The sequence below is a fragment of the Castor canadensis genome, chromosome 11 (genome assembly GCF_047511655.1).
Source record: "Castor canadensis chromosome 11, mCasCan1.hap1v2, whole genome shotgun sequence".
Classification (NCBI taxonomy): Eukaryota; Metazoa; Chordata; class Mammalia; order Rodentia; family Castoridae; genus Castor; species Castor canadensis.
In genome coordinates this window covers 100307448-100327778 of record NC_133396.1, presented here as the reverse complement: position 1 = coordinate 100327778, position 20331 = coordinate 100307448, and the positions used below count along the sequence as shown (strand labels likewise).

Here is a 20331-nt window from a genome sequence, read left to right as displayed (position 1 = left end):
CTTTCCTGTTTCTTCAAAAATACGGGCTTGGTTCAAATTAATCAGGGGAGGTAGGAGTCCTATGAAGTCCCTCTTCCTGGGTCTAGGGTTGGCACAGCAAACCTGTTGCTGCCAGGTGGAAGAGGAGGAGGTACAGAATTGGAGGGGGCACAGCTAAGGAGTGTGTGAGGTTCAGACTCCATGTCCAGGTGAGATGTCTACTGCAAAGGACTCAAAGTCAGAATGGAAGCTGAGAGGAAAAGGAACACAAAGCTAGGGGAGAGAAGCTGGAAAAGCCCCCCTGGTGGGGAGGGAGTTCTGCCTCTTAAGGAGAGGCAGAAAGTAAGACTCTTGCAGAACAGCTCAAGACAGGCAAGAGCAAGAGCCTAAACTGGGTATACAGACCAATAAGTTTTAAACAAAATGACCCCATGCCCAGGAACTCCTTACCTAATCCTAGGAGTCAGATGGTAGTCTAGCTGTCGTAAGGTGAACCAATGAGAACCCTTGGGGAGAATACTGGCTTTCAGATTTCAGCCAAGGACATTAGAAGTTGGTTGGATCATTTTGTTTTGTTTTGTTTAAGGTATTTTTACCACATGCTTGGAAAACTGAGGATCTTGCCTATCAGCTGTAGGGAAAGCTGTAGTTGGGTGGGCAAAGACTCTCAAAGCTATTGCTGAATCTTGGCTTTAAGATACAGGTGGAGAACAGGTGCTGGTAACCATTTAGTCTCTTTGTGCCTTCCTGCTTCTGTCTTCCTCAACTGTTTTCTCTAAAGACCAAGAGTTGGGATCAGGAGGGAAAAGCCCTAATATGCTGTCAACCCCCACTGAAGCCTTTGCCACCGTGCTCTGCAAAGTTGACGTATAGCAACCAGAAGCAAATGTAGCAGCCACCCTTCCCACTTACAACCCAGCCCTGGGAGACACAGAGTCTGCTTCTGCTCCTCCTCAACTAAGTTAGAAGTAGAAATCTGTCTATACTTCCTCCTGCAGCTGAAACTAGTCAGCTCGGACTCGGGCCTCTTCATTCTTCACTTGGTCCTGGAGGAACAGAATTAAGAAGTTAAGAGACTTGGCCTGAATAAAAGGAAAATTTCAGGGAGGGGCAGGAGTCTGTTTGTCTCCTACCCCACTTCACCCCCACCCAGCTTCTAAAGCTGGGCATCTTCTGTCCTGCATCTTATCAGGAGACACTCCCTGCCCTTAATCCTGAGTTCCAGATGCCACAGTGTCTCAGTTTCCTTGTGTTGTATGAACCTAACGAGGCAGCATGAAATAATCAGTCTTCCTGGGATTCAGTAGTGAAAGTTGCCCAAGCCTCAAGTATGCCTAAGGTATTTTTCCTCCCTCACCCCAATTCAACCCAACACCCAAATTCTCCTCTCTTCTTCCCTCTCCCTGCGTCTCCTGCGTTATCACACCCTGACAGACTGGATTATACTGCCCTCTAGTGGCCAGAGCTAAAAAGCCTCTCCCACCTATCGGGCCTTTACTACTGAATGTCTAAAAGACATCTAAGGGATGAACCAACAGCACATTTTGTAAACGAGGAAGCTGAGGAGATCTAGAGTTAGGGGAATAGTTGGGAATAGACACCAAGCCTCCTGACTTGGCTCAGTCCACTTTCCCTTCCTCACGCTCTGACTGGTTTCCGCTTCCCACCTCTTCTCAGGGGAAATCAGGCCAAGTTAAAAACACTAAAGCCAAGTGTGGGAGAGTGACTCAAGTGGTAGAGCACCTGACTAGCAAGCGCGAAGTCCTAAGTTCAAACCCCAGTACCCACCCCCCCCCCCAAAAAAAAGCCCTGAAGCCAAAAGGACACGGTCCCTCCCTGTTCCCCTGGAGCAACAACACCTGCTCCTTAAATGTCATAAATCAGCTCACAACTGAGATAACAGGGGTTCTTCTGGGGAACTGGCTGCTCCCCTACTGAGGTTAACAATCTTTCAGGATCTTTAGTGACTGCGCACATCTCAGGTTGTCTTGGCGACATTACTGTACGATTCCCGGTAGTTACCTAGGACTCCTGTCTCCACGGTAACCAGAGCTTTGCGACCTTCAGTTTGCAGCGGCGCTGCCGCAGTGGTTGCTGGGCGACGCGAAGAGAAGCCGCCGGCTGGAGGTGGGGACTTGGGCTGGTGTCCAGGAGCGGGGGGTTCCCAGGGAAGCCCACCGAAAGCAAGGTATCTGGCCCCGATGTAGGGGCGCGCCGCAAGACGCACACCCCGCGCCCTCCCCCTTCGGGCTCATGGAGAATGGCAGTGTCCCAGGGTCGGGCTGGGGCCTCGGGCTGGGCCTGGAGGCCAGTGGCGCGGGACCCGCTTCTGGCTCGCGCCTTCCATTCTTGCACCGAACTGGGGGGACGGTTCTATCTGGTAGGGGGTCTCATAGCAGGAGGAGAGAGAGACCCTAGCAGTGATGCTGTGGTCTTCGACCCGACTGGGGGCCAGGTGGTGCGACTGGGAGCCCCGGGCTGCCCCCCACGCAGCCACCACGACGCGGCAGCCGTGGGCCAGCGCTGGCTCTGCGTGGTGGGCGGCTGGGATGGGTCGCGCCGCTTGGCCACAGTGGCCGCCCTAGACACGGAACGTGAAGTGTGGGAGGCGTGGACAGGGACCCCTAGCAACTGCCCCCCTGCTGGCCTCAGTAGTCACACCTGCACTCGCCTCTCGGACCGCGAACTTCGGGTGGCTGGCAGAGAGGGTAGTGTCCGCACTCAGCGACGCTATGGAAGCATCTACACGTTAAAGCTGGACCCCAGAGCCCGCACCTATTGGTATGGCACCCCCTGCCATAAACCTTCCAACCTCCTTTCATCTACACTGGAAAAACAAATGCTAAGCATCTCCATACAACCTATCCACATCCTTACCCTCCATCTAACAAGTCTAAGAGCTGGGCTTTATAGTATTACCCTTATGGGGAACTGCCCCATGCTGGCTATCTTTGACAAGGACTGTGCAGACAAGGCACTGCAACACAATTTCCAGAAAACCTCACTCAGGCCTCAAATTTCTGCATATCCACAGCTTCAAGGAAGAAGGCTGCCATACAGTCTCACGCTCAGGTCACTGTGCTGCCCTCCTCCAAACTCCTGGGCCCCACCCAGGTCATCAGCTATTGCTCTTCGGGGGTTGCAACTCAGGTGAACCAGAAGTAGCTGGGCAATGGAATCATGGAAAGATTAAGGTATCACCTACTAATATCTTGCTAGGGTGGAAGGGGACTATAATTGTACTACCCAAATCCCTTCAGGCAATCCTTCCTTTCTCCCCCAAGGAGGAACAATCTGCGGCCCCTCATTTGATGGAACAGCTTGCAAGGCTTGTAAGCAGTAGAGAGGGGTCCCGGCAAGGGCCCCAGGGACTTCGGCATCACTCGTGTTCTGTGGTGGGGCCCTTTGCTGTGCTGTTTGGTGGAGAAACACTGACCAAAGCTAGAGACACCATCTGCAATGACCTCTACATCTATGATACCCGTGAGAGCCAGACTAATGATTGAAGGGGGGAAGGAAGGAAAGACAGGAGAACCTAAAGAATACAGGAAGAGGATGGAGTGATAGGGTAGGGAGGAGAAAGAATTAGTTGTCAAGAGTTAAAGGAATACAGTCTTTAAGTATTAGAAGAGGCCCACAAATCAATTGAGGAGAAAAATAATGGGCAAGTATTTGGTTGTGTGGAGTCCTAAGGGTAACAAAGCACTCTTGCCTCAATAACCACGATCTGTCCCTACCCAACAGGCAAGTCTCCTCCTTTGTGGTTCCACTTTCCCTGTGCAGACCGTGGACTGAAACGTGTGGGCCATCGAACCTGCCTTTGGAATGATCAACTTTACCTGTTTGGAGGTTTTGGTGAGGATAGCAGGACTGCTAGCCCACAGGTTTGCATACTGGACCTCTTTACCTAAATAGTGCTGAATTGCACCACCAAGCTTCTGTTTTGTTGCAAACCCATAAAGTATTATGACCAGAGCTCTCAGTCTCACTTTAAATGGTAATTAAATTTCACTTGGAAAGTCAACATTTGTCTCTGAATCTTTTTTTGCAAAGGCTATAAATAAGTAGACATAGCTTTATTTGCAAGAGAAAGAACAAAGTATGGGTCCTTTCTGATATTGTGAGCCATTAACCTATTGGAAACAAAAACCACAAATTATATGCTGTCCTTCCCCTTAAACAGTTTCCACCCCTAATTGGGAGAAAGTTTCAGGCTACTGCTAAGCATTCTGATCAAAACATTTAATTAACAAAAACAAAATATTACAATAGCAGAGAAAATAACAATAATAATAACAATAAAGAGAAAAGTATCAGTGGGAGTCAGGGTAAAAAAAAAAAAAAAAATGCAGAGGCCTTGGTCCCTAGGAGACCAGCACTCCAGCTGAGCTGGCCTTAGCCCCAGCCCCTTCTGAGTTTTCCTTGGCTGCTGGCTTCTCATCTTCCCCCATGAGACGAATGTTGTGCTTTTCCCGGAACTCATTGAGTTCTTTTCCCTTTGCTTGAAGTTGCTGTGAAAGTGTCTCAATGATCTTCTGTATCTAGAGGGCAAGGAACAGGGATTATGTAAGGATTTCAGGTGGATTATGGTTAAAGGAAGTGAAGAGAGATGACAACCAAGTATTAAGAGTGTAGCCCAGACACTAACGTGATTCCCTTCTAAGCACAATGGTTTATAAACTTTATAATGTACATGGAAATCATCTGCACTTATTTTAAAATGTCACTTATAGCATATCCATAAGTAATTCAGTGGACTAGGAGAGGGTCCAGGGAGTTGAATTTTAAGCAAGTTCTTGGGCTAGGGAAGTAGCTCAATGTACAGCACCTGGCCTAGCATGCACAAGGCCCTGAGTTCAATCCCAGCACTGCTAAACTAGTTCTTCGGGTGATTTTGATACAGGCATCCATGGACTACATTGTGAGAAACACTACTCTAACCTCCTCTCCCCCCAACTCAAGCACACAAATAGCCCATGGAAAGGGCATGGGGCCAACAACTCCTTATCTAAGCAATGAGACTCAGCACAGTGTAATGGGCTAACTAGCCTATTAGCATGAGTTCCTACCTAGACTTTCCTCCACCATATTCCATAAATCCCTGGCCACCCCGTTGCCCAAAACCTCTACTCAGGAATTCTTGCTCACCTGCTCCTTATTATTCTCCAAGGCAGGCAGCACCTCTTTGACAGTCCGTTCTACCAGCACACCTCCAACCATGCGGTAGCACTTTCGGGTTTCATCAACCTCTTTCAGTGTATCAATCACTAGGCTAGGGTAGGAGGACAAGGCAGGACTTCAGCATTCACTCTCACTCTACTGCAAGCCTCCCTCACAAAATGGCCCATCCAAACTGTTCTACTGTTTGCTTTTCTCCAACTTTCTCACCTATGCTCATTCAACTCCATCTCCAGCTCAGCTGCTTTGGATGCTAGGCCCCGCTGTTCCTGCCGCAGGCGATTGAAGCCAGCAATTACCTAAGAAGGTGTGAGAGAGACAGAGTTGAAGGATGACACAGTGAACGACAGAATAAAGATAGCAAAAGGGGTGGCAGGTTTTACAGAGATGCAGTAGTGGATACCTACCTTGGAAAAGAGCAGAGCACAAATCTGCAGTTTTTTAGTCTGTCTAGAATTCCCTTCCACAGTAGGCACTTACTCAATGCCTACTATGTGTAAGGTATGTGCTAGGCATTAGGGTATGTAACAGAACAGATTTGGCCTCTGGCTTCTTGTAGGTTATAATTTGTTAAAGATATTTATAATATAAGGCTGGAGGAGGGGCTGGAAATGTAGCTCAGTGGTAGAGAGCTTGCCTGGCATGTGCAAAGCTCTAGATTAAATCCTCAGCACTGTCCCACACACACACCAAAAAAAAAAAAAGAAAGAAAGCCCTTTTTGGCCTCCTTACCTACAAGTTTAAGCTCTCCTGTAAGTACTCTAGCAGCTCTCCATCCCCCATCCCCCTCCCCTTTTTTGCACTAGGGTTGAAACACTTAAAGAACTTAATAAGTAGCTTGGGATGGGGGTGTAGCTCAGTGATAGAAGGCAGACAGCATTCCAGAAGCCATGGGTTCAATCCCCACCACCAAAAAATAAGATGACAAACTCTTACTTGGTTATGCCTAGCATCCCATCCACCTGGGAACTGCTCTTCCTTAATTTGGTGAAGTTCTTGTGCCACTAATCACCAGGCTCTTGCCAGACCACAGAGGCAGTGACCTATTCCATGCCACAGTCTCTCTGCAGAAATTTGAACTTTGGGTAAAGAGATGGTCCTCCATTCCTACTCCTGGATTTGTGAAACTGGCCTAGTTCTTGAACTCTGGTCTAGCTAATTAGCCTTTCTTTTTATTATGTTCAATTTGGTGAATACTCCTTTAAAAAAAGAAAAAAGTCAGTTTTCTACTTTTTAGGTTTTTTTTTTTTTTAATGTGATCTCATTATGTAGTCCAGGCTGGCTTCGAACTCCCAATCTTCTTTTCTTGGCCTCTAGAGTACAGGGGTTATAAACATGTGCCACCACACCTGGGGTAAAGTCAAGTTTTGAGCCGGGCACCAGTGGCTCACACCCGTAATCCTAGCTACTCAGGAAGCAGAGATCAAGAAGATTGCGGTTTGAAGCCAGCCCCAGGCAATTAATTCCATGAGACCCTATCTCAAAAATATCTAACATAAAAAAGGGCTGGTGGAGTGGCTCAAGGTGTAAGCCCTCAGTTCAAGCCCCAGTACCGCCAAAAAAAAAAAAAAAAAAAAGTCAAGTTTTGTAGTTTATAAACCCAAACTGATACTGGCTTTCTTAGAGATAATATCTTAACGGAAGCCTGAAGGATGAGAAGTTGGGGGCAATACAAGGGGAGGACAAAAGCACAAGAAGTAACTTATGTAAAGGCCCAGAGAAGCTATTGCTACAAGCTCCTGATACCCCAGAAACTGAGTACTTATTTTTGAGATAGGGTCTTGCTTTATGCCTGGGTGAGCAGGCCTGGATCACAATCCTCCTATTTATGCTTCCTATATAGTTGGGATGACAGGTGTATACCATGATCCCAGCTCATTTGTTGAGCTGGAGGTCTTCTTAACTTTTGACAGGGTAGATCTGGAACCATAATCCTCCTGAACTCTGCCTCCCAAGTAAGTGCCTGGCTTATTTCCAATTCTTCTGTAATAAACAGCACTGATAGGCAAACTAAAAAAATTTTAGATATTTTGCTTGAGTCATATTCACAAAAGTTGACATTAATGAGTGACTGTTAACACTCTATTGCATTGCATGTTGACACAAAGCACTCCAAGATGACCAAGGAATTTATAGTCCTACCAGCAATGTCATGATGGTACTTCCACAGACTCTTAATGGTAACTTTTATTAATTTTGTTAATTTAATAATTTTTAGAGTTGGGATTTTTTTTTTTTTCAGCACCAGGATCTGAACTCAGGCTCAGGGCCTTGCACTTGCTAGGCAGGTGCTCTTACCACTTGAGCCACTCCACCTCCACCAGCCCTTTTATGTGAATTTTTTTTTTCAAGATAGGGTCTTCCGAACTATTTACCTGGGGTTGGCTTCAAACTGCGATCTTCCCAATTTCTACCTCCTGAATAGCCAGAATTACAGGTGTGAGCCGCCAGTGCCTGGCTTAGAGTTGAAATCTAACTCCAGAAACCTTGGAATCATCTTGATCCACTAATCACGTTCAATTCATCTCTAAGTTACATCTATCTATTAACTACCTCAAATCCATCCACTTCTACAGTCTACCACACCTGTACGACTGTAGCTTCCTGAATTCTATACTGTCTCCAGATTTGCCCCCTTCAATACACTCTCCACACTGTGGCACCAGTGACCTAAAGTATAAATCTAGGCCTGGGGGCATGGCTCAAGTGGTAGAGTGCCTGCTCAGTAAGTGTGAGGCCCTGATATCAAACACCAGTACCACCACCACCATCACCAAAAAAACCAAAATAAAAATAAATACACACACACACACACACATACACACCCCAATAGTTCCTGATGCTCAAAAGATAAATCCAAACTCCTCAACACAGTGAACATGTTTTACGTAGACCTGTTCCTGTCTACCTCTCCCAATCAGTTCTCTCTCCACATCTTAACTTAGCACTCTTACTACCCTAAGCCACTGGGAGTTTCTCTGATCATCTGCCTTCTGGCCCTTGTGTAAAATCTTCAACCTACCTGGTACACTGTCCTAAACCTCTCTCATTCCTATTTCTCTCCCTAACTCTAATTCTCTCTTCAAGTTTCAATTCAAATTCTCTTAGGAAGTTGTCATGGCTATTTCCCACTCCTGTGTATTAACCTCTTCTATGTGCTCACATATAAAGCCATATCAATTCCTTACATTTCTTGATAGAAAGTCTTTTCTATTTATATTGTGTTATTTTTCACCATGCAGTTTGTCTTCTTTATTATCTTCTTTGAAAATTCTAACTATATAAATGCAACCCATTTTTAAATACCTATCTCTTCTATAGTCTGATAATAATCAGCCTTTCGTGGTTTGCACAATAGAGCGACACCTACATGTGCCAGGCACTATGTTAGATTCTTTGTCTCATTTAATTCTAACAAACAAAAACAGGGTTGGAGCGGGTACCAGTGACTCATGCAGGTAATTCTAGCTACTCAGGAGGCACAGACCAGGATTTAGGTTCAAAGCAGTTTTCAATCTACTTCTTGAAACTCTCTTCCTTTTAGTGACAACATGGTATAGGTGGAAAGAGCGCAAATTTTAATCTTACCTGGAGGTCCAGTCCCAGTACTGCCACTGACTTGCTATATAACTGACTTATCTACTTCTCTTTTTTCCTCATTTATAAAATGGAGCTAATACACAACAGGACAGCTTCTCAACACTGGTACTACTGACATTTTAGGCCAGCTAATTTTTTGTTGTAGGGACTGTCCTGTGCATTGTATGATGTCTAGCAACATCCCTGGACTCCATCCACTAAAAGTCAGTAGCACCTCCTACTTGTGACTTCAAAAAATGTCTCCAGGCATTGCCAAAAGTCTCTTAGGGCCAAAATCACTCAAGGCTGAGAAGCACTGCCATGGAGGAATAATGAGAACTGAGACAGCATGTCAAGTGCAGATTTATGCAGATCCTCTATTCCCTTTTGGTTTCTAGGACTATTCAATTTTCTCCTTCCTCTTGACCCTTCTTTCTCTTTTCTGAAAGTTCTTCCTCTCTCACTCCTACAATGGAAACAGCATGTAAAATTCTGTTCACAGTATTTCTTCACTTTATGACTATACTGTTTTAGTTGTATAACTATTGTTAGTTTCAACAACTACCTGCAAACACTGGCCTTTTCAGAAAGTTTAGACGCACACTTATCAGAGGAAAGAGGGTTTTTTGCTTTGTTTTATTTTTTGTTTGCAGTACTGGGGGGAGGGGGAGAGCGCATCAAACCCAGGATCTCACACATGCTAGCCAAGTGCTCTACCACTGAGCTACACTCCCAAGTCCTGGAGGAAGGAACTTGTGTGTCACATACAGAAATGCCTTCAAAGTCTAAATCATGAGCAACTTACTTCTCTTCTGAACCTGTTTCTTCACAATAAATCTCAGTAAAAGAGAGATAATATCTGTCTCATAGACTGTTGTGAGGACTGATTAAATACCTACATCAGGGACTTAAGACAATATATAGCATATATCAAAATGTCAGTAATAGTAGCAGCTATTATTAAAGATCATCTCAACTTAAATGTAGCAGACACCTTACACTCAGGTTATTCAAGGCTGAATGATTGTTTTTGGGTGGTGGAGGGAAGAGATAGGGTCTCACCCAAGCTGGCCTTAGACTCACAATTCTCCTGCCTCAGCCTCTCAAGTGCTGAGATTACAGATATGTACCACCATACTCAGCTTTTGAACTGATCATCTTTTACCCCATTTTCATTGTTCCTCTCCTTGTCTCCCCTATTTCTGCTAATTACACTACCTGGTTTCATCTCTGAACACACCTTCATGTCATCAACTGCCAAACTTATTGAATTTACCTTTCTCTTAGGATCTTTGACATCACCCTAGTTTACGCCTTCATGACCCTCTAGTCTCAAATACTACAACTGTCTTCTAACTTATCTCCCTATTTTTGAATTCCCCAAATCCATCCTACATGCTGATGCTAATTTAATTGTCCTAACACTTGAATGTATAGAAAAATGTCCAAGGTATATTATTAGGCCTAAAAAACAATTACAAAACAGTACAAACAGATTACAAAACACCAGCTGGGCGCTGGTGGCTCACACCTGTAATACTAGCTACTAAGGAGGCAGAGATCAGGAGGATCGTGGTTCAAAGCCAGCCTGGACCGATAGTTTGAGAGACCCTAACTCGAAAATAACCAACCCAAAAAAAGGGCTGGTGGAGTGCTCAAGTGGTAAAGCACCTGCCTACAAGCACAAAGCCCCCAATACCAACAAACAAACAAACAAAAAACCCAAAACCCAAAAAAAACATTATATACTATACAATCCTTATTTTTCTAAAATAAAATATGTAAATATGCAAAAACCATATGCCCTCCTGGTATGGTTAAAATGGTTTTTTTGGCCAGGCACTGGTGGCTCATGCCTGTAATCCTAGCTATGTGAGGAAGCAGAGACCAGGAGGATCACGGTTCAAGACCAGCCTGGGCAAAATGAAAACAAGACCCTAACACAAAAAAAGAACTGGCGCAGTGGTACAAGTGGTAGAGAACCTGCCTAGCAAGCATGAGGCCCATAGTTCAGACCCCAATACTGCCAACATATAAATAAATAAATAAATAAATAAATAAAATGATATTTTTTTTCCTTCCAAAACTCATGATGAGCCAGACATGATGGTGCAGGTCTGTAATTCCACCTACTTGGGAGGCAGAGATCAGGAGGATCTTGGTTCAAGGCCAGTCACAGCAAAAAGTTAGCAAGACCCCCCAACTCAACAAACAAGTCAGGTGTGGTGACACACATCTGTAATGCCAGCTATGCTGGAGATGTAGGTAGGAGGCAACACAGGTAGGAGAGATATAGGTAAGAGGATTGAGGTCTGAGGCTGGTCCCAGGCAAAAAGCATGAGACACTATCCAAAAAATAACTAAAGCAAAAAAGGGCTAGGGGCATGACTCAAGTGTGAGGCTTTGAGTTCAAACTCCAATACCACAAAGAAGGGGGGGAAAAACTTGTGTTGAATTCTGATTGCCATTATAACAGTATTGGAATGTGGAGTCTCTAATATTAGTGCTTTTTCACAAGAGCAGGTTACAGTAAGCTGAGCTGCCCCTCGGAGCACGTGTTCTCCCTTCTGCATCGCTTGCTTGCCATCACCACTGCCATGCTGTAACACCCCTGTCAAACGCCTCTGAGCCTCCAGAACTGTAAGTCAACAGAAATTTCTTCCCTTTATAAATTACTCCGTCCCAGGTACTCTGTTATAGTAACAGAAAACAAATTAGGCCAAAAATTGGTACAGAGAAGTGGATGTTGTAATAACCATACCTGAAAATGTGGAAGCAGCTGTGGAACTGGGAAATGGGCAAAAGCTGGAAGTTTTGATGTGAATGCTGGAAAAAGACTACTGCAACAGGGCCTGGTGGTACACACAAGTAATCCCAGACTCAGGATACAAAGGCAGGAAGACCATGAGACCATGTGTTTCAGGCCAGCCTGGGCTACACAATAAAACCCTGTCTCAAAAAAAAAAACTGTATTGCCATGGAGAGCATTATGGGCAATTCTAATGAGGGCTCAGAAGACAAGATGACTAGGGAAGCTAGGACGTACTTAAGTAGCTGTGTCCAGAAGAGGGCGGAGGCAATGGCTCAGTGGTGGAGAACATGCCTAGCATGAGCAAGGCCCTGGGTTCAATCCCATCACCACAAAAACAAAACAAAACATACCAGAATACTGGTAGAAAGAGACAGTAAAGGCCATTGTGATGGGTTCTCAGAAGTGAGGAGTTTTTTTGCGAGTCTCACTCTGTATAAACTTGCAATTCTCCTGCCTCAGTTTGTCTAGTGTGAAATGAGGAATATGTTCTTGAGAACTGGAAAAAGCCTAGCCTAGTATAAGCAAAGAACTTACTGCAACATCCATGACCTAGGATGCTATGGAACACAGGCCTTAACAGTGATGAGCTGGACATCTAGTTCATCTTCTGCCAGCAGAAGAAACACCTAGGCAGCATGGCTACTTTTGTTTTGTTTGAGACAGGGTTGCATTACATAGCCCAGGCTGGCCTGGTACTCATGATCTTCCTGCCTCAGCCTCTCAAGTGCTGGGATTACAAGCATGCACCACCATGCCCACTTTATCACCATGTATTCCGTGAGATGTGAGAGGAAAGGAATGACCTAAAAGCAGAACTTTTTAAAAGGGAAGCAGATCTAAAGATTTTAGAAAACACACAGCCTAGTTATATACATAGTGAAACATGTGCAAGAGCGAAGTCAAGCAACCATTTGCTAGAGATCAGCACGGAGAAAAGGGAGCCCGGTGCTATTCACCATACAATGGCAAAAAGAATGTAGACATTTCAGAGATCTTGAAAGTTGCCCCCCATCACAGGCTCAGAATATTAGGGTCTAGAAGAAAGAAAGTGATCACTGCCCAGAGCCACATCAGGCCTCTGCTTCCTGCATTTCAGCATGCTCCAACTAATGGCTCAAGCAGCTTCAAGATAGCTATACTGCAGCTCCAGAGGTCACCAGCAAAGTCTAGCAGTCTATATACTGCAGGCACGTAGAACCAAGAGCTGTGGAGGCATGGCGAACTGCCTGTGGGGGCAAAGGTCCTACAGAGAACTCCCACTGAAGCCATGCCTAATGAAGCAGCTGCCATGATCCCGAACAGCAGAGCCACTGTCATTTGTATCAGCATGGTAACACTGCAGGCACTAGTGTACAACCCCAACCCAGGAACGTGAAGCATGGACCAAGCCCACTGAAGCCACAGAGGTGGGGCTCCCCAACGTTTTGGAAGCCCAGTAGGTGATACATGGAACTATTATGGAATCATTATTATTATCATGGAATCTTAAAACTTAAATGTCTAGCCTCTTGGATTTTGGATTTGCTTAAGGCCTGTTAGCTACTTCTCCCTTCTGGTGGTACTAGAGTTTGAACTCAGGGCCTCAGGCGTGCTAGGCAGGTGCTCTACCTATTTTTTCTGTTTGGGAATGGGAATGATGACCCTGTGCTTGTCTCAACACTATTATTTTGGAAGTGGACAGCTTATCTTCATGTCACAGGCTCACAAATGAAACTGGACTTTTGCCTTGGTGCTGGACCAAGTTAAGACTTTGGGGATTTGCTGGAACAGAATAATTGCATCTTCTATTGCAAGGACATGACTTTTAGGTGGCCAGGAGTGGAGCTATGGTTTGAATATGGTTCATTCCCTCTGAAACTCCAGTTGAACTTTGACTGCCATTGTGGCAGGGCTTTTAAAAGACAACTAGGTCACAACGCCCTTCTGTAGGAAAGGTTTAGTGTTCATGAGAGCAGGTTGTTATAAAGTGAGGCTGCTCCTCATGCTGTCTCTTGCAGTAACTACTCACTTCCCTTTTCACCTTCCACCATGTTATGATCCTCTTGCCAAATGCTGCATGGAATTCCCAGCCTCCAGACCTTGAGCCAAAATAAATCTTTCTCCTTTATAAATTACGCAGCCTCTGGTATATTGTTAGAGCAACAGAAAATGGACAATAGATGCAAAAGTATGGAGGGGGGCTCACAAAGGATACACTACAAAATGGTAAGAATGGGTAATTTGTTTCCTATGTTGTACTGTCTCCTGTGTTTTCTACATTTTTGTATAACTAAATGTATTATTTGATATAACAGAAAAAAATTAATAGTACAACATGTATCCTTCTGTGACTCCCTCACTGCTTACATTTAAAAGTCCCACATTCTTTGCCATGCACTCAAAGACCTCTATGGCCTTATTTAACTTGCTTTAAGGACCACATCTTTCTAACTTAAACCTCATGACTTAGCTAAAATAACCAACCACTAAACTTCACGTCAATCTCTGTTTTCCCCTTCTCTCCTTCCTATCATACCCTATTCCCTGTTTTTATTACACTTCCACCTGTTCAAATCCATCAACCCCTCAAGGCTCTAATGCAATCATAAATGGAAAAAAAAAGTTTGCTCTGATTTTCAAGTCTCTCCATTAAAAGCCCTGCTCTTCCAGTTAGTGATTTGGGGCACAGATGACCATAGCCGCTGAAATTCAAAAGTCTTAACTTCAAATGGCAGTAAATAACAGAAGAGAAAACAAGTAAAAGTGCCTAGCACGATGTACTACTTGCTTCCATCTTATTTGTAACAGACATGTGTGGCTCCAATTTGCAGCAGTTATTTAAAAAAAAGTAATTTTTACTTGCAGTGTTCTTTCTGGAACACAAACAAGGGCTACAGAACTATAGAATATTAATCAAGGATCAGCCTCAGAACTCAATTATCACATTTTCTCAGTCTCCTTTGAGGGCTTTTCTCTACCTCCCCTTACACAGCAGTTCTACCCTTGGTTCATATTTTTTTCCCCCTTCACTTTTTGTACAAACCACCAGGATTTCTATCTACAACCACAGCTTTTTCTATCATTCATAAATTCAATCCTCAAAATCCTATTTCCAACTTAGATGTCTTCTTGTATGTCAAGACTGCCTACCAGTCGGGCACCAGTGGCTCATGCCTGTAACCCTAGCTACTTAGGAGGCAGAGATCGCAGTTTGAAGCCAGCCCTGGGCAAGCAGTTCAAGAGACCTATCTCGAAACTACCCAACATACACAAAAAAAGGCTGGTGGAGTGGCTCAAGTGGTTGTGCCTGCCTAGCAAGCATTCATTCGAGTTCAAACCCCGCCAAAAAAAACAAACAAAACAAAAAAGACTGGCTACTAAATGTCTTACCTGGATGTCTTCCAAGAAACCCAACTTGAAATACTAAAATAAATTTATCTTTCTCATCAAACTTGCTCGTTTTCCTACTTTTCCGATGGCACCATTAAGAAACCTGAAAGACATTCTATGTTCTCTTTTATCCTTTTTTCTCCGAATTGAAGTCTTGCAATCCAAAAGTCCACCAGCATTCCAAACATGCCAGGCACATCATGCCTTAGTGCTTCTGAACACATTATTTATTCTAACTAGAAAATCTTCCATTCCTTCCTTGCTTGACTGACTTTTCTTATCCTTTAGAGTAAGCTCACGGTGGCCCAAATAATGTATACACATGTAAGTAAATGCAAAAACAATAAAATAAAATAAAAAAGAATTAAGACCGAGAATTTTCTCCTCTAGAAAACAAAAGATAACTAGCATTTATTAAACACATACTGTATTCTAATTACTGTGCAAAAACTTTGCATGAATTTTCTAATACTCTAAATGCACTTAAGTACTATTATGTTTTTATATGTAGAGAAGGTTAAGAAGTAACTCATGGGAGATCATATGTAATCATTTTGATCCTCCCAATCTCAGCCTCCCAAGTAGCTAGGATAATAGGCCTGGGGATTACTTATGTTTTGAGACAGGGTCTCACTAACTACCCAGGCTGGCCTCAAATTTGTGATTCTTCTGCCTCCATCTCCTGGGTGCTGGATTACATGATTACACCTGGCCAAACCTCTTGATTAGTTAGGAACCTCTCCTCTAGCTATCAAAGAAAGGACTTCTTTATGTGTGGCAAATAAATCTTTATTGTTTGGTTTCAAACATTTTTGAAAAAAGTCTATGAGCAACTCAAAGACAAGGCATGTTTCATTTATGGGTTTCCCTGTCTCCAAGAGAATGCCTGGCACATGGGAGGCCTTCTCCCTCCTCCCCACAATGTCAGAAGCTACCTCTTTCAACTCCCCAAGCCCCACAATACTACATTTCTCTTAGAACGTGTCTTATTTACTCCACCGGACTATGCTCTTTGATGGCAAAGGATAGTTTTTTAAACTCTTTATGCATATAACTTTCCCTGTATTAATTGTTCAACAACTAAGTAATAAATGTACCCATGATTGAAATAACTGTTGTTTAAATCCCTTCCCCCTTTCTTTTTGTGGGGCTTCACCTTGTGCCATCCCCCACCAGTCCTGTGTTGGATTTTTTTGAGATAGGGTCTCACGAACTATTTGCCGGGGCTGGCTTGGGACCGCGATCCTCTTGATCTCTGCCTTCTGAGTTGCCAGGATTATAGACACGAGCTACTGTGTCTGGATCACCCCCTCTTTTTTTTTGCAGGGTTGGGCATAGAACCTGGGCATTGGCAGGCTAGGCAAGAACTCTACCGCTGAGATGTACTTTCAACCCCACCTGTTTTCTTTGTTTTTGGGGTTTTTTTTTTTTTTTGAGGGGGGCGGGTGGACGGGAAGAGTACCAAAGTTTGAACTCAGGGCTTTGCGCTTTCGAGGCAGGAGCTCTATTGCTTGAGCCATTCCTTCAGCCGTCTGTTCTCATTTCTAGTGTATAAATCTCTCCACCACGATTAAACACTAGCCCCACGACTAACAAACTACGGCTTCCCAAACCATAAAAGCCTTTTTGACTAATTTATCATATTTCCCGATGTTAGGAACTTTGGGAAAAGCAAATTCGGATTAGCAAAGCGTTTCTGGTATCTTAAGAGAGTTAATCTAGTTAATGACTGACTACCGAACCAAAACAGGTTAGAACACTAGAGTGTCAGAGTATGTGAGTCACGTGGCTCTGCGGTGTCGCCAATTGTCAACGTGTTTTCAGGGTCACGTTAACAGACCATACTACCAGCTTACTAACTAATCCGGAATTTCTCACTGGCTACCCATGCCCAACCATATTCTGTTTAGGGTGCTGAGGAAAGGTGGGGAAAAGACGACCTTTGTCCCCTCAGACCTGGGCATCCTCAAAGATTCGGGCTCCGGGCTTTCCCCTCCCCTAGCTCATCCAACACCCCAGGGGGCGTGGCTCTCACCTACCCACCCGCCTACTCTCTCCCTAGGGGCTCGGCCAGCTTCTCCAAGGACCCTCCCCTCGCTGGGCGGTCACGCACATGTGGGACTGGAGTAAAAGCACAAGCCCAGGACACTCCCACACCCATTTCTCGCTCCGACTCCCGACCCGCAGAGTGCCCTCCTCGGCGCTCTCAACTCCTTACCTGCTCGGCCGACACCGCCCCCTTGCCCGCGCCACTCCCGCTGCTCTTGCCGACGCGACCGCTGCTCTCCGCCATCTTCGCCGCCTGCAGGGTTTCCGGCTTGCGCGGCCTGACCCCTCGCTGCGTCACGTCCGGTCCCTGAATCACCGCCCCCTCCCCCTGAGCTGCTGCTTCCCTGCGGCTCCTCGGATCCGATCCTGCGGGGTGGTTTTGGTTGTACCTTCATGTAGGACCTGCTCCCTATTCCGCCCGCTGCGGTGAACTCCACCTGCGGTGCTTTAATTTGTGCAACCGAGATCGCCACCCTAGGGAGAAGCCGGGGGTGGGGGGGGCGAGGAGCGAGGGACTAACCCGGGAGAGGAGAGGGAGGGGCGCAGGTTGGGATCTGGTCTTGTGCCCTCTGTCCACATCGGGGCGGGGGACCTACGAAGGAGGGCGAACTCCCCCTCGGAGATTCTGGTGGAAGGTGGGAAATATTCGTTGAGTCAATTAAACTGTGCAAGTTCACAGCCGAGGAGAGAGGTTTGGAGAAACGAGGAAGGTTTCCCAATGACTTTTGAACTGCGGAAACGTTTGACAGAGGAAAAGGGCTTCAGTTTAACGTGAGATTGCTGGAAGTTGAGGTCATAGTCCCGTTTTCCACCTTCCACTTTATGATCTCTTTCCAAGACCGTAAATACTTGCAGTAAGAAGTGTTTCTGAAGCCTTGGGGGTCGGGGATCCCGGGCAGGGTACAACATGAAGAGAGATGACAGAGAATCCTAGAAATTTATTGCTTAAAGGAGTGTTTGGTATACCGATTTCTCACCTTCCTCAGGCTGGGCTTCATCACCAAGCCTTCTCACCAGCTTCTGTCCCTTCTGTGCCCTGGACTCCGGATACCACGACTCTCAGTACTGTGTGCTCAACCCAGGTAACGTGTTTTGTTGCGTCCTCAGTGCTTGCCACATAGTAGATGCTCAGTGTTGACTGGGTGGTGGGAAACACAAAGGTGTCAGCCATCCACAAAACAGTTGATTAATGAGTCCACTAACCCTGGGTTAGCGTGCTCTGTAAGAGCAGAATGAAAAGGCAGTCCTGCTTCCCCACTTGAGCCCCAGTCATTAAATTTGGGTTATTCCATGCTAAGAAATCTGAGAATGCTACCTGTGCTATTCACAGACCCAGAGCCATGGCTAGCTCTTCTTCCTCCTGGGAGCTGCCCCTGGTGGCTGTGTGCCAACTAACATCGACACCAGACAAGCAACAGAACTTTAAAACGTGTGCTGAGCTGGTTCGAGAAGCTGCCAGATTGGGTGCTTGCCTAGCTTTCCTGCCCGAGGCATTTGACTTCATTGCACGAGACCCTGCAGAGACACTTCGCCTTTCGGAGCCACTGGGTGGGGACCTTTTCAGAGAATATAGCCAGCTTGCCAGGTACCAGAAGTTGGGGGTAGGGGGGTGGGGAGAGGTAGAATCTTTGCTTGGCAGTGTTCCTGGATTGCCAGATGTAAGAGTAGAGCCTTGAGAAGAATTGTCAGTGTCCCCTTCCACCAGGGAATGTGGACTCTGGCTGTCCTTGGGTGGTTTCCATGAGCGTGGCCAAGACTGGGAGCAGACAAAGAAAATCTACAATTGTCATGTGCTTCTGAACAATAAGGGTGAGACTTCGTTTTAGCCTTCCTCTAAACTTAAGATCCCCAAAATTGTTTTCTCAACTGGCCCAAGGTTTTAGGGTTTTTTGTTTTGTTGTTTTTTTAACTTCTTAGTCTATAATCATCTTGGGAAAAGAAACAAGCAGAACTTCTAGAGCACTAGCACCGAGTATTTTTTCTCCCTCTTATTCTAGGATCAATAATGGCCACTTACAGGAAGACACATCTGTGTGATGTAGAGCTTCCAGGACAGGGGCCTATGCGTGAAAGCAACTCTACCATGCCAGGGCCCAGTCTTGAGTCACCTGTCAGCACACCAGCAGGCAAGGTGGGAGTTGGAAGAGGATGAAAGTGGGAGAAGAGGGGAGCAGGAATACACTGAAGTTGGCAATAGATAGAAAACCCTCAGGAGTGGAGTAATGGAGGTACTAGATGCTGAGGCAAGCATAACAGGGAAGTTAAGTAGATGGTTTTTCATTTCAGATCGGTCTAGCTATCTGCTATGATATACGGTTCCCTGAACTCTCTCTGGCACTGGCTCAAGCTGGAGCAGAAATACTTACCTATCCTTCAGCTTTTGGATCTGTCACAGGCCCAGCCCACTGGGAGGTAAGAGAGTATCTCTTCAAAACATGAGGACCTTTTTCAACTTCATTCTCCTCCCTCAGCCTGACCAGTTGAAAATGTTTCCTCCCCTTCCCACCTAGTGGGAAAATTCATTCCCCAAACAGTTATCACTCATTTTCCTAAGCAATTATCAGAATGGTCACATGGGTTGTAATGCCTATTTCCTGTCACTTCCCCAGTAGCTAGTACATATACTGGAGTGAACACACATCTCATCCTCAGGTGTTGCTGCGGGCCCGTGCCATTGAAACCCAGTGCTATGTGGTGGCACCAGCACAGTGTGGACGCCACCATGAGACAAGAGCAAGTTATGGCCACAGCATGGTGGTGGACCCCTGGGGAACAGTGGTAGCCCACTGCTCTGAGGGGGAAGGCCTCTGCCTTGCCCGAATCGACCTCAACTATCTTCGACAGATTCGCCAACACCTGCCTGTGTTCCAACACCGCAGGCCTGACCTCTATGGCAATCTGAGTCACCCACTGTCTTAAGGTTTTAACTTCTATGAGTTGAGACCTCCACTGTAAGGAGGCTGTGATTTGCAGGCAGGACCCAAGCACAGCTCCCTCACTTGGAGAACCTTAAGCTCTCTTGATGGATCACAGGCTCAACTTGAAAAAAACAGAAATTTGACCTGAGCTCAGATTTCAATTTCAGAAAAGTGGAATTTTATATAGTCGCTGTTTATTTCATGAAAACTGAAGTTACGCTGAGGGCTAAACAGCACTGGCATTGAAAAAAATATAATCATAATGTCTGCGTCTGGACATCTCCTTTGGGAGCTGCAAGGGGAGGTGGTATTGTACCTGCTGGACTAGATTCCAGTTTTAGGTCTCCTGGCTCATTCAACATGCCTCCCTACCTAAAAAAAAGTGCAACACTCAGTGCATGTCCTAGCCCCATTCTCCCAAGCATAGAAGTGGGAGTAGGGGTAGAG

At 45.5% G+C, this 20331-nt stretch overlaps 3 protein-coding genes across 11 annotated transcripts; 2 read left to right on the top strand and 1 right to left on the bottom strand.

Annotated features, from left to right (window-relative positions):
• Positions 1 to 2174: 2174 nt before the first annotated feature.
• Positions 2175 to 4003, top strand: Klhdc9 (kelch domain containing 9). 2 transcript variants are annotated; one of them, XM_020174350.2, is made up of 4 exons: positions 2175 to 2760; positions 3014 to 3173; positions 3264 to 3462; positions 3724 to 4003. In XM_020174350.2, exons 1-4 carry the CDS (start codon positions 2240 to 2242, stop codon positions 3888 to 3890), a joined length of 1047 nt encoding a protein of 348 aa, XP_020029939.2. In that variant the 5' UTR covers positions 2175 to 2239; the 3' UTR covers positions 3891 to 4003. The 2 variants fall into 2 exon arrangements, with proteins under 2 accessions (XP_020029939.2, XP_073903773.1); XM_074047672.1 differs by having other exon boundaries at positions 3240 to 3462.
• A 33-nt stretch (positions 4004 to 4036) lies between these two features.
• On the bottom strand, positions 4037 to 17264 carry Pfdn2 (prefoldin subunit 2). Of its 2 annotated transcripts, none has more exons than XM_020174356.2 (4): positions 17136 to 17264; positions 5368 to 5456; positions 5128 to 5251; positions 4037 to 4520 (listed from the first exon to the last, which is right to left on the bottom strand). In XM_020174356.2, exons 1-4 carry the CDS (start codon positions 17208 to 17210, stop codon positions 4344 to 4346), a joined length of 465 nt encoding a protein of 154 aa, XP_020029945.1. In that variant the 5' UTR covers positions 17211 to 17264; the 3' UTR covers positions 4037 to 4343. The 2 variants fall into 2 exon arrangements, with proteins under 2 accessions (XP_020029945.1, XP_073903781.1); XM_074047680.1 differs by lacking the exon at positions 17136 to 17264 and adding an exon at positions 14918 to 15130.
• On the top strand, positions 17204 to 20147 carry Nit1 (nitrilase 1). Of its 7 annotated transcripts, none has more exons than XM_074047678.1 (7): positions 17204 to 17339; positions 17953 to 18048; positions 18297 to 18551; positions 18672 to 18775; positions 18964 to 19097; positions 19253 to 19378; positions 19619 to 20147. In XM_074047678.1, exons 3-7 carry the CDS (start codon positions 18307 to 18309, stop codon positions 19883 to 19885), a joined length of 876 nt encoding a protein of 291 aa, XP_073903779.1. In that variant the 5' UTR covers positions 17204 to 17339; positions 17953 to 18048; positions 18297 to 18306; the 3' UTR covers positions 19886 to 20147. The 7 variants fall into 7 exon arrangements, with proteins under 7 accessions (XP_073903779.1, XP_073903777.1, XP_073903775.1 ...); XM_074047676.1 differs by having other exon boundaries at positions 17211 to 17348; XM_074047674.1 differs by having other exon boundaries at positions 17224 to 17361.
• The last annotated feature ends 184 nt before the right edge of the window (positions 20148 to 20331 follow it).